Below are 17715 nucleotides of genomic sequence, written 5' to 3' on the forward strand. Positions count from 1 at the left end.
TGGAAGTTGGGCATTGAAATATCCTACTATATTGAATTGCTTCAGTTGTGTCAATGTTTGCTTTATATATTTAGGTTCTCTGATGTTAGTACATTTATTTTTATAATTATCGTATCTTACTGGTGAATGGACACTTTTATTATTCTTTGATGTTATTCAAGTTTTATCTCTGGTAATACCTTTTGACTCAAAATCTATTTTGGTTGATATATATTTAGCCACCCATGCTGTATTTTGGTTATAACTTGCATGGAATATTTTGTTGCATTACTTAACTCAGACTGTATCTGTTCTTATTTGTAAATCTGAGTCTCTTGTAGAAACACATATTTGGATCTTGATTTTTCATCTGTTCAATCACTCTTGTGTCTTTTGGTTGAGGAATTTAATTTATTCATAGTAAAGCAATCATTAATGATGGAGGTGAATATTTTTGCTTATAGCATTTCTAACACTAAATGTGTGTGGTATCTTTCCTTCTGATGTCAAATTTATGTTACCTTTTCTAACACCAGTTCTCCAATTCTTGGACACCAGCTGTGTGTCCTACAATTCAGAGCAATTCTGGTACTTGGTACTCCAAATTAGTGTCATACTCCATACTCTTAAGGAATCAGTCTTACAAGACTGTCCTTTCTTAAAATGACTTTTGCAAGTACCCGGTCTCTGGGTTACCCATACTTTTGTCAAAGTTGCCTACAAAGTCATCACAGTTCCCCCAGTTCAGGTTCACTAATCTGCAAGAATAGCTCACAAAACTCTGGAAAACACTTTACTTGCTATCACTAGTTTATTTTAAAAGTTACTTACTAATAAGCATCCAGATGAGGTACTTAGGATAAATTATGGAAGAGTTCTAAACATAAGAGCTTTTGACATCATGGTTTAGGACACACTACATTCCTGACATTCCTGACACATGGATACTTGCATGCTCTCCAAACCCTTTGTTTAGTGATTTTTATGGATTTTTTAAAAATATTTATTTTTTAATTGAAGTTACACACAATACCTTTATTTAATTTATTTATTTTTATGTGGTGGTGAGGATCGAACCCAGGGCCTTGCATATGCTAGGCGAGCACTCTACCGCTGAGCCACAACCCCAGCTCCTTTTTGGATGTTTTTTGACATTGATAGATAGAGTAAGCCAATAGCTCTTGGACTAATTTCAACCTTCATCTTTTCTTGCCTTCCTGGACCTCAAGTTATGCAGTGGAAATTTCCATGCCTCTAATGATTCCTTGGTCTTCCTGGCAACTAGCTCCGATCTTGCAGGTACATAGGAGTAGCACTCAGTTACCAGACTTCTCTTGAGTGTACAGAAGGCACTTAGAGCTCAAGGATTATAGGAGCTATATATCAGGAACCATACCAAATGTTTAATTTTTATTGTATCACAGAAAGAGATTACTAGCATTTTGTTAAAGGTTTGCTACCTATCTTATATGTCTTTTGTCCTTGTTTTCCTTTTATACTGTCTTCCTTTTATTAAATTTTTTTTATGGTGAGATGCTTTGATTTCTTTATTTTCCATACCTTCATTGTGATTACAATTAGAATTAACTAAAATATTGTATAGTTATAACAGTCTACTTCAGCTAATCAACCTCAATTGCATATAAAAACTACATTATTAATTTTCTCCATAGACTTTATATTATTAATATCAAAATTTACATCATTTTGCATTGTGTAATCATGAACATATTTTATATAATTGTTTAAAAAATTTTTGTCTTTAACTTTTATACTAGAATTGAAAAAGCAATTTCCACAGTACTGTTACAATGTTACATTATTCTGTACTTATTTATGTATTTACCTTTAGCAGCAAGTTTTATACTTCCATATGCATTGATGGTGCTTCTTAGCTTTTTTTTTTTTTCAACTTGAAGAATTCTCTTTTTTAACATTTCTTGTAAGACTGATCTTGTAATAATAGACTTTTTCAGGTTTGTTTGGGTATATCTTTATGTCTCTTCGATTTTAAAGGACAGTTTTACCAAGTATTGTATTCTTGGTTGGCAGTTTTTACCTTTCTGCATTTTGAAATATTCCACTGCCTTTCAAAGTTTCTGCTGAAAAACCCAGTGACTGTCTTGGGGAAGTTCTCTTCTATGTGACGTGTCCCTTTTCATTGGCTGATCTCACAATTCTCTTTGTGTCTGACTTTTCACAATTTGATTGTAATGTCTCTCACTGTGGAATTGTTTTGTTCCTCTTATTTGGATTTCCTAAATGTAGATATTCCTTTTTTTTTTTTCCAAATTTCAGAAGTTTTTTTTCCATTATTTTTTTGAGTAAGTTTTTGTCTTTGTCTTTTCTTTCTTGGACATTCATAATTTTAAATATTGGTTTATTCAGTGGTGTCCTATAAGCCACCGAGATTTTTCTTTATTCTTTTTCACTTTTTTTTCCTATTATGCCATTGACTGGCTTATATCAAATGACCTGTCTTCAAATCCAGTGATTCTTCTGCTTGATCTAATATGATGTTTTGATGTAGATTGAATTTTTCTATTGAATTTTTTCATTTCAGTTACTGTTTTCTTTCAGGTCAAGAGTTCTTTTGGCTCATATGAATCTTTGCTAAAATTTCATTTTGTTCATGCATTTGTCTCCCAAGTTCATTTTGAACACTGCCAGGAAATTCATATGTTATGTGTCGGTAAAATTGGGGTCTTGGAGTTTTATCTTGTTCCTTTTGGACAGGCATGTTTTCCTAATTGTTCATTTTCCTTGTCTCTTAGTGTCAGTACCTGAACATTAGAACAAACAACCATCTTTTCCAGTCTTCATGAACAAGATTTGTATACAACAAGACCCTCAGTAGGAAGCCCTGCCAGGGACCTTTCAAACTCTCTGTATATGTGTCTTTGCTGGATTTATTTGCATAAACTGCCAGTTAGGAGATTTGCCTGTTTCTTTTATCTTTCTTTCTTTAATTCACAATCTTTTGATGCTTCTATTTTCTGTCTGTGGTATCACTAGTTTTCTGATGCAGCAGCACACCAGGACTCCTTTGAGTTCTCAGAGGCACACAGACATCTAGATTATACCAGGTCTCATGAATGCTCTGAAAATGGTAAGACTGAAGCCAGTTCTGATATTTGGCATATGTTTCTTTCTCCTCTCTTCTTCCCAAAAGTAAGCCAGACTCTGGGATTCTCAATGATTATTTTGTGCTGACCAGGAGAAGGGCTCTGGCAGATGACTGCATAGTAGTCCAACCTTTGCCTTTATTCTCAGTGGCCCGCATGCATCTAGAATATGCTGGGTCCCGTCAGTGCTCTTAGACAGGTGAGATAAAGTCAGTCCCTTATACAGCCTCTGAAAATTTTGGAACATTGCATACTTGATCCAGCTCTTTCCTTCCAAAGAGAAGCTGAGATTTTGTGATTTCTTTACCCACTTTATCATACAATGAAGACAGGTTATGATAATTACTTACATGATAGTCTAATCTGTCACCTTTTCCCCCAATAGCTAACAGGTATCTAAAAAATGTGCCAGGTCCAATCAGTGCTCCAGGAGAAACAAGATATAAGCCAGTCTCTCTGGCAGCCCCTGAAAAAGTTGGAAACTTACACATACAGTCCAATCCTTTTTCTCTTCAGGAACTGGAATTTGGTAGTTTTTAACCTTCTTCTTTTTCTGCTCTACTGAAGTTGAGAGTCTATAGCAGGTGCTTGCTTGCTCGTCCAAGCTGCCACCTTTGTTCTCAATGTCTCCTAGATTTCCACAGCATGCCAGCTTCTAACTTGCTTCAAGATAGGTGAGAAGGAACCAGTCTGTTGGGCAGAAGCCTATCCCTGGAAAATTTGGAATGTTGTACACAAAATCCATCTCTTTCCTTCGCCATGAAGAACCTGGGATTTGGGGGTTTCAGCAGTGCACTCTGTGCTGAGCCCTGGGGAGGTACCATAAGGAGTACCTGCTTGATAGATATCTTCCGTACTGCTCTTTTTGTTCTCATCCAGGGTCCCTTCTTTTCAGGGTTCAGATTCAGGTAAGAAGTAAACCAGTCCCTTGGGAAACCCTCAGGAAAGTCAGAAAATTGGACTTGGATGTACAGATCAGACCCTTCCTTCCTCCCTGGGAAGAAGCTAAGTGCTGCAGGTTCCTAGTGGTCTTTTGGCACTGTGTTGGGAAAGGGATTATGTTGTGAGGGTTTTATGGATTTTGCTGCCAGCTTCAATGTAGTTAGCTTCATGCTTCTCTCGTGAGAAATCTGGTTTTTGATTTTTCACAAAGGGAGTCTATCTCTGTGTCTTTGCATCTTTGTGTCTTGGGGAGGCAGGAAGGAAAGGCCAGAACTTCCCATACCATTTCTCTGAGGTCACCTCCCAGTTTTTCTTTCTGCTTAGCTTTTTTTGCTTTCCTTCTGCCTTCTCCCTGCAGAGCTGCATTTCCTCCCAACACTGTCATGTTACTGGGCTAGTTTACCTGCCTTATTGCATCCAGCATGATCAAATCCCAGGTAGATCTGTCACAGGCTCATATTCACACACATGTTTATTAATACTTACCAATCTGAATTTGGCAGTATTTACAAATATGTTTCTCTGCATCTTTTGACTCAGTAACACATTTTGGGAAATTTTCTTGAGTTACAAGATATGGTTCCATTTTATAATGGTTATGTAATGTTCCATTATGAAACTGCTTCATTATTTTCTTCTTTTTCCTATTGAGGGTAGTTATCTTATTTCTACTTTTTCCTACTACAAATATTTGCACATGTTTTCAGATATTGAGGCTTTTATTTTGATGGGATAAAGTTTCCAGAGTAGAATTTCATAGCCAAAAGATTTCTCATAGTTTTAAGTTTGAATAAATGTCACATTGCTTTCCTCATATTGTAAGAATATAATTTACCCACAGAATGTGACAATGCTTACCAATCATGTCCCAGCCAGCCATGTGTGTTAAGCACCATTTAGACTTTGCCAGCTCAGTGGAGTGAAGGAATGTCTCTTTCCTAGTTCATGCTTATCTGACTATTGGCAAATTAATCTTTGGGCATATTTATTGTCCATTTGGATTAGCTTTTCTGATCATTGTTCATTTTTATTTTTTAAGTTTTTTTACATTTTCTTCTCAGAGGATTATATTTGATAGATAACCTTACTTTTCAGATTTATCAATTTTCCATTTAATATTTTAGGATACACTGAGTATATATATATATATATATATATATATATATATATATATATATATATATATATAGTGTGTGTGTGTGTATTTATTTATTTATGGTCAATATACCTGTGTATTTCTTCATAGCATTGGAGTGTTCTGTCTTTGGTATGCTTCTAAAATGACAGAATCTATATAGTCTCATGGATTTTATTGCAAAATTTTAAATTAGATATCTTTATTTAAAGTATTTGGTTAACTGAAATGTATTCTTTATGTGATATAAGATATAGACACATTTTTATATTATACCTCTGGATACCCATTTGTTCCTGTGCTGCTTGCTAATACAACTTTCTCCACAATGAGTTGAATCGTAATCTTCAGAACATACTAACTGTGCATATGTTCTCTTTTTGTGGCTTAATTATTCTGTACATTAGTTTGTCTAATTGTCTATACCAGTGCCACATTGACTAAATCTGGTGATTTGGTAGTATGTTTTGGTATCTGGTAAGTTTTATCTAACTGTTTTTCTTTGAATGATACATTTTGGAGAGGAAGGGCAATTTTGAGACATGTATTCTTCCATGTGAAATTTGTGAAAATATATGTAATTCCAGGGGAAAAACTCTTCTTGTTTTTATTTTATTTGAATTAAATTTTTTATTCTGAAACACTCTGAATAAAAATAAATTTGGTCCTTAGAACAAGAGAGATAATCCAGAGATTAAAAACCCCCTCTAAAACATAAATACATGAAACAAAAGCATCTTATAAGACAGATCATACCTCAGCTGGAGCAACTAAGTGGCAATGTGGCCTAAGGGTCTGTGAATGCTTCTGAGAGGAGGCCAGCATGCCTCTTGGGACATCTGACCTATCAACTTTTTCTCAAGATAAATAGAAGCACATGTCCTACGTGAGATGTAGAACCTGTGGTCTGAGTGACCCCATTATTAGCATATTTATAGAATCAGTACAAGAAAGGAACAGTTCTTGGAGTAGGTGATCCTCAATGCCATCTTCCCATTGGGTAAGGTTATCTGGACAACTCAGGGAAGGAAAGTTGACTCATCTATTATCCCAGTTCAGCATAGGGATGGAGTGAATGTGGCTTGAGACTCTCTTATAGATGCGGAAGAAACAGGGAGGATGGAATTTTCCTAAGATTCAGACTGAGGAATAGGTTCAGTTATAACAGTGCCTTGATTTGAAGGACCTATCTCGGAAATATCATGGATTTTTGATGGGATAGCCTAATTTTTCTGAATGTGTTAGAAGATGTATCAGAAGCTTTAAATCTTGGAAAGTAAATTGTTAATGTATTGCAAGTGCCACCACCACACCTTCCTAATATCCTCCTTTACTGTATTCACAGGGAAATGTGTCCTTCTCATGTTCACATCCTCAAACTGTCCCTGTGACTTTTCTGAGCTCAAGGAGTTATTTGGCTCTGCCTCACCCCACTGGAGAGAACTCATTAGCTGTCACTTTCCAATTTCGAACATGGAACCGAGCGGGGCTGTTGCTGAAAAGTCAGTTTCTACACTGGTCAGGGGCTCTTGTCCTTGTTCTTAGTGATGGAAAACTCAAGCTGAGCCTCTGCCCACCTGGCCAGCCAGTGAGAGCCGTCATAGCAGGTGAGACATCACAGTGCCTTTGTATAGCCATCAACATCCTTACCCATAAGCCTGAGAGCAGTCATTTTTGAATGAATAAAACATTGAAACAATGAGATATTCATAATCTCAGTAGAACTAACTACAGATTCTATTTTCCTTTTTAAATGGGAAACTCTACGTTGCTCATGGGTGAGTCAATGTGACATAAGTCTGTTTACATGAAAGTGTAGTTGTTACAGAGTTTAAACTGTGACTTTTATTATCTTAATTTGAGGGTTGGCAATCAGAGGTAAACTTGAAACACTAGAAAACATTAGCCTGATCCTAGATAGTCTTGAGAAAATGGTTGGATCTCTTTTAACTGTCTTTCACACCCACACACTCTCTGATTATCAAAATACAGACAGTCTGGGACTTAGAATAGTTTGACATAATATTTTTCAACTTTACAGTGGTGAAAAACCCATATTCATTTCGTAGAAATCATGCTTTGAACTTATAATTTTGACCTCCCTTGCCAGTCAGGTATATGGCAGATGCTCTCTCAGTGCTGGCAACAGCAGCCAGCCATGTTACCTAGGGAGTCTTGTTACCACAGAGGCCAACAACCAACACTGTGCAGTGTTCTGTGAGGCCAGTGGGTTTTTTGGATACAGGCATTTGATAAATTAAATGAGATATTCAACACTTTATTATAAAAATGGGTTTTATCTTATTTTTTTCAAGTATAAGCTAAAGTATGTTCTTAGCATGCTTAACATAGGCCAGTGTAAGTTATGATGTTTTGTAGGTTAATTAGGTTTGTTAAAAGAATTTTTGGCTGTGATATTTTCAACTTAAGATGGGTTTATTGGGAGGTAATTCCATAGTAATTTGAGGAGTGTCTATAATTTAAGTTATATTTTTTCCCCTTCTGTCAGAGCAGCTACCTTGGGTAGAGGCTACATGTTTTGGAGTAAAACTCCTATAACTTGTAGAGAATATCATCTTTGAACATTAGGGACCATTTTGCATATGAGAATTAATGATGGTTTAAACTCAGATGGAGCTGAGAATATGTCACTCCATGAATGTTGAATATGGAAGGGATATTTTGCTTAGGGTCTGAAAAGCTGGGAGTGAAAATAAAATTTTTCTTTCTTTTTATAAACCAAAAATTATTGACCACCAGCATACTGAATTTCCTTGTGAGCTGAACTGAGAGCATTAATTCAGTTAGTGACCCGAATCCTGGTTTGTTTAGCATTACAATCTGTATGCAATAGTAGCTGGAACTGTTTATATTTTTTACATGGAGATATAGGTTACCCCCATATGTATATATGTATACACACACACATACACACACACACATTAATTGAACTTTTTTTTGTTAGCCAGAACCCTTTTTCTTTTCTTTCTTTTTTTTTTTTTTTTTCTGTGTGTGGGGTGTCAGAGACTGTGAACCCAGGGCCTTGCACATACCATACCACAATTTTTAAGTTAGAATCGTTACATGGAAAGACCACAAGAGCACCCCCCCCCCATTTTGGTTTGTTCTCCTAGTTCTAGGATTATGGAATTTCTTTCAGAATTCTGTTTCAGAGTTAATTTCATCAAATATGTTTTAGCATCTTAGCAAAATCCTCTATCTTCTTGTTTACAGATGTTCTCACTTTCTAGAGCAGGATCTATGACTTTTGGGGTCATGTTAGAAACATGACCTACATAAGAGAATTATGAGTCCCCAAAACCAAGTCACTAGTGGGAGATCAAGGAGAAGGAAAAAGCTGGTTTCTAGAGCATTTGCAGGAGTTGGATTTATGTGCTCATTTGGGCAAGGAATACTAAAATATAATAATTATATGTAAGACTGAACTTCAGCAGGAAGAAAGACCACATTTTATTTGGAGATTACATCTCCACTGGGCTACAAAATGACTTTTGATTCCTGCAGGTTGATTTTTATCCTTAAAAAGCTGTGACTAGTCTGTACCTTTATAATTTATTAGATACATTAGTTAACTATGGGACCTCCCTCAGGTGATAAGATTAGACTCAAGCAGGTTTCGTAGCATCCTAGAAATCAAGCATTCACTAATTTGTTGTTTTTAAGTGAATTAAACTTTTTCTCTGGGATCTTCTTATTTCTACAAGACAATTCCTAAAGATCTCAATTAATCACTCTTCCCTTCAGGGAAGTGTGCATCTGCCCCCTGAAGTAACCTCTTGTCCATTAATGTCAGACTTGGTCAAGTGACACATTTTGGTAAATGGATTCTAAGTGGAAGTGACATTGACACTTTGCAGTAGGAGCTTTAAGAGCCATAGCAAAACTCTGCCAAGTATTTTCTTCTCTAAGCCATGAAGAACTGCAGGCCATGCATTCATACTTGGTCTTAGGTGAAAAGATCACGTGCCACAGAATGGATGAAGATCTGCTGCTTGGAGCCACAGACAGATGAACCTTAGTTTGTTAGTCACTGACACATGGGTTGATTGCTGCCACAAAATACTCTAGTGGAAGCTAATAAAAATTGCACTGGGCAATGTCCTGGGATGCTTGCTGTTCACTGATTCATCTCCCACACGCCAGTGTGAATTTTCATCATAAAGCCTTGTAATGGAGCCAGCAGGAGATAATTCCATCATGCTCAGTTGGTTGCCAGTCCATGACTCCACCACCCTCTGTTTCATCATCTTAAAGAAGATTAGATAGTTCATTTTAGGATGCAAGAGACTGCTTGAGCAAGAACTAATATTTGTATTTAAAAAATAAAACTATAGTTATAGGTGAATATACTGTAGCAAATTTGGAAAAGAGAAAATGTAAAAATGACATAAAATGAAAACATAGTTTTCTCATCCAAATATGTAATTTTTAAGAATACTTCTGCCAGCTGCCAGATGTGGTAGCCCAGGCCTGTAATCCCAGAAGCTTGGGAGGCTGAGGAAGGAGGATTGCAGTTTCAAAGCCATCCTCGGTAACTTATCAAGGCTGTAAGCAACTTAACAAGAATCTGTCTCAAAATAAAATATTTTTAAAAAAGGGCTGGGGATGTTGCTCTGTGGTTCAGTGCCCCCAGGTTCAATCTCTGGTAACAACAAAAAAAGAATATATCTGCCAACTTTTTTTGCATGTTTATATAAAACTTAAACACATCCACATATACCACATACATTTTAATGTAATGCTTTTTTAGCTTTACATTTTATTTTTATGAATATCTGTGCCTAATTAGTGCCTAAATTAGTATTTTTGTGAATGTTTGATTTGTTTATTATACCTGAGCATATCATTTTGTTTAAATTGTCTACTAAGATTATAAAAATTAACAATACATGCATGTAAGAAACATTTTTAATTTGAAATCTTGGATAATATCTGTACTTCTCAATAGCTAAAGATATTATTTAACTAGATGAGACTAAAATATGCCCTGTGTTCTGTCATTGGAAATGTTTTCTCATCACAGGATAGTTCAAGGTCAGTTGTGGAAAATGTATTCCACAAAAGCCCTAGATAGAAGAAAGTACTCCTGTCTCCTGGTGTAGAATGCAGGACTGTCTGCTCTGTGTCTTTATCCCTTTTATTCTGATTTCTTTTTCTCCCCCTTCCCCCATACTTATCTGACTTAAAGAGTGATGAGAAAGTGAAAAACAGTGCTGGCAATGGGTATATAAACCATAATATTCCCAAATGAACAGAATATTTTTTGTTAGAACATAATAAGAACCAGACAAACCAGTCCATAACCGGCCAACCAGAGACAAAGTCTCCCTCGAATCCCTAACCCAACTCAACAAGCCGCTGTCCAAGCTGACATGGACAATCCCTTCCTCTTGAGCAGGCTACAGGCTCACCTAATCACCTTCTCAGGATCTCCTACCAAAGCTCAAATCATTCCTCAGCCTTTCCCTGTCTCCCTTTGAGATCTCACACAGAAAAACAACCCAGGGCACTTGAGGTGGGATGTGGTGGTCTTTGACAAGCAGACTTGCCATTGTCTGCATCTGCTGTTTTCAGGCACTGGTCCTGTACTGGGGTCCCTTATAACCCACTTTGTTTACCTCCAGGTGATGGATTAAATGATGGTCAGTGGCATTCTGTGTCCTTATCTGCTAATGGGAATCATTTGAGCCTGAAGGTGGACAATGATGTATCCTCTGCTGCCCATTCCCTGCATGGGCAGATTCATTCTGCTAATACCTATTATTTTGGGGGTAAGTAAAAGGCACAGGATATATTAATCAAACCTTCTTTGTGTCTTCCACATTCCAAGGTGACTGGTATTGCTAAATGAAAACTGATATTTTAGAATGATTTTTCTCTTTCAGTGATAGTTGGGAATTTTGATGGACAAAGACAATAAATTGTAGCCTAAAATGCAAGTCTACTCATTGATCTTATTTAAATGTGCACTAATGTGATTGATTTTAAATAGAGCTTCCTCTTGGGAGTTGTTCTCAACTACAGCTGCACGTGGCAATCTACTGGAAAGCTTCAAAAATGCTGGTGCAGGGCTGGGGTCATGCCACAGTGGTAGAGCACTTGCCTAGCATATGTGAGGCACTGGGTTCCATTCTCAGCACCACATATAAATAAATAAAATAATAGGTCCATCAACAACTAAAAAAACATGCTGGTGCTGAGTTAACTAATCTTGTGTCCTGAGCCACAGGTTTTTTAAATGCCCTTCAGGTGATTTTAATGTGAAGACAATGTGGAGCATCCTTGTTGTCTATTTCTAACCCTTATCACAAGGAATTTCCCTAATCCCCAAAGGCTGTTACAACCTTTCGTTTTGATTTCATTTGTCAACATTATTACTGCATAGTTGCTTTATTCTGACTGCTGGCTCCTCCTCTCCCTGGAATGTTTCTTCAGCAACACCTGAAAGCTTGCTGGAAATGCTGACTCATTGCCCCTCACCTTCTGCATCATGATCTGCATGTGACCAAGATCCCAGGTGGTCTTCAGTACTTTAGAGTTTAAGAAGCCATCTATATGGAAGGGCACTATTATGTACAATAGAGCAAGATATTGTCTATTAATTTTTCTACTCTTGTTTAGCAATGCATTTTACCAAGATAACACCAGGCCATATCCTCTGGGCTCCAGTAAATGGAGCATTTGCTTGCTGGATGGGTCTTCGATTTAGTTCATCCAGGATCCCTTCAGCCAGCAAGATAGTGCCTCTGAGGGTAATGAATCTCTATCCCTGGGGTAGTCAAGTGAAAAATTTTTGCCACTAGATGCTTGGACCTGTCAATAGTAAGAGTTATGTCTAACCTTGGCTTAATGCCTTTCTTGATATTATTCCTGTTTTGCATTTTATAGTTGTTCCTTTCTAAAATAAGATTGGAATCATGATGGAGATAGCTTTCCAGCCCAAAAAAGAAAATATAAAACCCTCTCTAAGAATTGACAATGGAAACACAAACCATGAATCCAGTTGTTTAATCTTTCAAGTTTCCTAGAGCAACCATGACTGCAAGAGGTAAAATAGTGTCAACACCCTTAAACATTGGACTGTGTACTTTTCTTGTTTGCTAAATATGGTACATTTCTGATCCTGAGAGGGTTTTACAAGATGTTTGCTATTTATGAAAGATTTTATAGCTCTGCAGAGAAACAAATTCCTTCAATACCAAAATGAGAATTTATACAAGAACTATAATTCAAAGGGTAAAAGATTCTGAAGCACTAAAAGGGATAGGAAACAAAATCCTGGCTGTATTGTTTAATGATACAAAATAAAGTACACTGGAGAAAAATGCTTTCAGATCACAGAATCATCTTTCATATTTTAACACATATTCAGAATATGCAATACACAGAGCCATGAGCATAAGTACTTTCCATAAATATTTACACACTGATGTGATATGAATTGTTACTGGGAAATAGACCACATTCACACATTTATACAGCATTACTAATATTTCTTAAAAGCCTATAGAATGCAACATTATAGTATTTTTGAAGCTTCTCTTACTTCCTTCAAACTCATCTCCCAGGGAGTTATTATCTTGCACTTCGTAGGTTTATCATCTATGTAAGTAATTTTAAGTAGTATTTTATTTTGTGCTGGTCCACTTTTAACTTAATACATAGGGTAAGACTGTGCATTCTTCCATGACTTCCTTTTATTCTTCTTCATTACTTTCTGAGATCCAGCCATGTATATGTGAATTGGCAAACTTAATTAATTTTTACTGCTGCATGGTTTTCAATGAATATTTTATCATAGTTTACTTATCTATTCCACTGTCTCTTTTTACTATTGATACATGTTTTGATTGTTTCCATATTTACTATTTTTTAAAAAAAATATTAATAATTCTTGTACAGTTGCTAAGAATCATCTTACCAGTGATTTTTAAAATTTTCTTTATGTACCATATTATGGTGCTCAAATGTAGAGTTAGTTCAGTGAAGCAGAAGTGACATACTGCAGTTTAAGTGACATGTACTGGTTGTTAAGTTGCATTCATTAGAACTCACATAAGTTGTGCACACAGACCTAGCTTTTGGTTCCTCCAATATATTCGACAGGACCCTAGAGATCTGGAGTTAAAACAGGCCTTTCTTGTGCATTTTCATAAAATTTTATTGTTAGACACAAAAAATTTCTTGCTAATATAGTTTCCAATGAGAAACTGTTTCCCTAAGATGAGCGAAATTACAGATTATAAACATCCTAACAGGGAGGGGAGCTTGATAACTTTTCTTCATTATGACTTAACAGTCTTTCTGTTATAATTGCAAATTGGCACTTAGTTGCAAAAATATTTTCAGAATTTGCGATCCCAGCACTTTATTCCTAAGAAATGTATAAATATAGAGTGACCTCTATATGCATGGCTGTAAATAACCAGCTAATTCCCACAGTACAATTTTAGACACTAATTCAGACTTAGTCCTCTATAGATATTATGCCAATGTAAATGTATCTTTTTTTTTCCCCTGAAGAAAAAATATATAATATTTAGCAAACTGAAGTACTGCTTTCATCAGGTAAAAACACACATGCAAATAAATACTCAAACATATCAGTTTGCTAATTTTTTTTAGATTAAAAAGGTATCTATTATTTGTACTCCCAGGAAACCCAGTAGAGAAAATGTAGGATGAATAGATATGGAGTTCTGGCTTTTAGTAGATATATTATACTCAGAACTTTAATGCATGGGTGTTCCAGGTTTGTTCTGGGGCCACTCAGCTTCATCTTGAGAGGAACTCCACCCTGACAACCCCAGAATTAGGGTTATTTTAGGCAATCACAAGAGTAGTTGGTGTCAGTGTTTCTGTTCATTTAATTCTCTTTTTAATTAGTGTCCATTGGTGCCAGAATATGTTTGACACTGAACAAGGAAATTTACTTCACCCAGTTCACACACTGTCACAACAACTGGGCTAATAAAGTGTTCCTGGGTCCACTAAGTGGAAGTCAGTTAATGACATTGATTCTTCAAAGAAATCAATATCCTGTGATCTGAGACACTCTACAACCAGTTCTCTTCCCCTTTATTTCCTAATGTAAGCTTAACCCCTTATTCCCAATTATGTTATAGCTATAGTCAACCAAATTTTGTTAGTACTTCACCCTAAAAGCATATATGTGTGCCTTGCTATTATAGTTAGGGTGACAGTAAATTTATTGTCCAAACCAGGACACTTTAGAGAATGAGAGGGATGATATGAGTAATTATGAAAGGACAGCAACATAAACCAAGACCTTCTGGTGGCATGGAACTATTTGCTATGTTATCTGCTATATTTTGGTCTGGATGTCTCAGTATGCAGCTTTCTTCTTGTGAGAGAGATTCACCTACTCAACAGTGTTTTAGTCAACTTTGTGTTGCTGTGACTAAAAGACCTTGCCAGAATAACTTAAAGGAGGAAAAAGTTTTATTCTGGCTCCTGGTTTCAGAGGTTCAGTCATGGTCAACTGACTCCATACCTCTGGACCCAAGTTGAGGCAGAACCTCATAGTAGAAAGCCATGACAGAGGAAAGCAGCTCACAGTAGTCAGGAAACAGAGAGCTGTACTTACTAGGGACAAAATATAAACCCCAAAGTCATGCCCCCGGTGACCTACTTCCTCTAACCAACATCCTACTTGCCTACCACCTAGTTGGTCCATATTAGTGGATGAATCCATTAATTAGGTTGTAACTCTCTATCATTTCACTTAGAACATTCTTATATTGTCTCACAGATGAGTGTTTGAGGCCACCTCATATCAAAACCATAACGAATAGCAGTATTTTTTATTTCTCACATTAGAACTCTGATTTAATTATCTTTTTCTCAGCCTAAGGATGTGTGTGTGTGTGTGTGTGTGTGTGTGTGTGTGTGAAGTGTTCTTCAAATAGCTGTTTCTCCATAGCATATTGTATTTTTGGTGCCTGCTATTGGGGGTGACTAAAAGTTAAAAATTCCCTGCTACAGGATCTTTGTACTATTAATTAACAGATTTTTTACCACAGAGTTGGGAATACTAAATTATGTTCAAAGGTGCCAAACCCACCATGTGTGAAACATGAGGGGACCACTCTGTAACAAAGTCTCACTCTGCTGACCTCTTTCTGGTACAGTGGCATAAAGTATCAGGTCCTCTTGTGTTCCTCACAGGAACTTAATCATGATGACGCTCCTCAATAGTGGAAGATACATTTTATTATTTGTACAGTAAGCATCCACTTCCCTATTTACACCTTTAATCTCAAATGAGGTGCCTAATGAAGAAACCTCATCCATTTTACCTTTTGTATGGGCTTAGGAGAAACCTTCTGCATGAAGAAATGGAACATTCCTGGCTTTTGCTGGCTTTGAATCTCAATTTCCCTTCCTTTTCTACTTCTCTCTCTGTTGTGACTAGTGAGCCATATACCTAGTGGCTTGACCTTCTTCTTCTTTAAAATTCTACATTAAGAAATGTTTATTATAATTATTGGACGTGGTTTAATTTTATTCCTAAAAGAAAAATATACCACATTTTATTTTGGAATAGTTTGAGGTCTATGATCTATATAAAAGGGAAATAAGCAGAAAAGAAATACTAGTGATTCTTTTTTATAATTTTGATTTGTTATATATGTCAACATAATACATTACAATTCATATTACACATATAAAGCACAATTTTTCATATCTCTTGTTGTACACAAAGTAGAGTCACATTCTTCTTGTCTTCTTACATGTACTTAGGGATAATGATGACCATCACATTCCACCATCTTTCTTACCTCCATGCTCCCTCCCTTCCCTTTTTCCCTTTTCCCTATTTAGAGTTTATTTAATCCTCCCATCCATCTCCTCCCCCACCCCCAGAGCATATTATGGATCAGCATCCTTAAATCAGAGGAATCATTCAGCATTTGGTTTTGGGATATTGGCTAATTTCACTTAGCATCATATTCTGCAGCTTCATCCATTTACCTGCAAAAGCCATGATTTTATTCTCTTTTAATGCTGAATAATGTTAGTGATTATGCAAAAATATTTGACTTAATATTGCCATTGCCTATGAAGTTCCCATCAAAATTCTAAAGATGTTCTTCATAAAAATAGAAAAAGCAGTCATGAAATTCATCTGAAAAAAATAAGAGTCCCAGAATAGCCAAAACAATCCTCAGTAAGAAAAGTAAGGCAGGAGGCACCACAATATCAGACCTTAAATTATACTTCAGAGCTACAGTAACAAAAATGACATGGTATTGGCACCAAAAGAGATATAAACACCAATGGTACAGAATAGAAGATACAGAGACAAACCCACATAAATACAGTTATCTCATACTACACAAGGACTCCATAAACATAAACTGGAGAAAAGATAGCCTCTTCAACAAATGGTGTTGGGAAAACTGGAAATCCATATGTAACAAAATGAAATTAGGTCCCTATCTCTCACCATATACAAAACTCAAAGTGGATCAAGGACCTAGGCATTATACCAGAGACCTTGTGCCTTTTAGAAGAAAAAGTAGAAAAAGAAAAATTCTCCATCATGTCATCTTAGGAAGTGACTTCCTCAACAAGATTCCTAAAAGTACAAGAAGTAAAATCAAGAATCAACAAATGGGATGGAATTATATTAAAAAGCTTCTTCACAGCAAAAGAAACAATCAAGAATATGAGGAGAGAACCTACAGAATGGGAGAAAATCTTTGCTACTTGCATCTTAGAGTTAATCTCCAGGATATATAAATAATTCAAAAAACTTAGCTCCAAAAACAAACAAGAAACCACACGAATAACCTAATAAATAAATGGGCAAATGAACTGAACTGACACTTCTCAAAAGAGGTCCAAATGGCTAACAAATATATGAAAAACTGTCCAATATCTCTAGCAATTAGATAAATACATATTAAAATTACTGACATAATCTCACTCAAGTCAAAATGTCAGTCATCAAGATTACAAATAACAATAAAAGTTGGCAAGGATGGGGGAAACAGTATACTCATAAATTGCTTGCTGGTGGCACTGCAAATTGGTGCAACCACTCTGGAAAGTAGTATGGAGATTACTCAAAAAACTTGGAATGGAACCACCATTTGACCCCAGTTAAATCATCATACTACAGTGACACAGATACATCAATGTTTATAGCAGGTTAATTCACAATAGTTAAGCTGTGGAACCAACCTAGGCATATATATACTCCATTAGTATATATACAATGGAGTATTACTCATCCATAAAGAAGAATGACTTTATGACATCAGCAAGGAAGTGGATAGATCTGGAAACTATCATGCTATGTGAAATAAGCCTGTTCCAAGAGATGTTTTCTCTGATATGTGGAAGCTAACTCAAATAAGGGGAGAGGGGAAAAATAGAAATTCAGTTGATTATACAAAGGAGAATGAAGGAAAGGGGATAGGGATAAGAAAAGGACAGACAGTGGAAATAATCCAAAATATTTTTCCTTTGTCTTTACATTAATAA

General features: G+C 36.1%; 1 protein-coding gene across 1 annotated transcript in view; it reads left to right on the forward strand.

Moving 5' to 3' along the window:
* The window catches only part of LOC117794582 (contactin-associated protein-like 3), a 202694-nt gene that overhangs the window by 101496 nt on the left and 83483 nt on the right, over nt 1-17715 (forward strand). Inside the window, exons 8-9 of the mRNA XM_071602719.1 lie at nt 6527-6788; nt 10827-10973. Coding sequence (XP_071458820.1) covers nt 6527-6788; nt 10827-10973 — 409 coding nt within the window. The remainder of the gene's footprint in view (nt 1-6526; nt 6789-10826; nt 10974-17715) is intronic.

Source organism: Marmota flaviventris, chromosome 16 (genome assembly GCF_047511675.1).
Source record: "Marmota flaviventris isolate mMarFla1 chromosome 16, mMarFla1.hap1, whole genome shotgun sequence".
In the NCBI taxonomy this organism is placed as follows: Eukaryota; Metazoa; Chordata; class Mammalia; order Rodentia; family Sciuridae; genus Marmota; species Marmota flaviventris.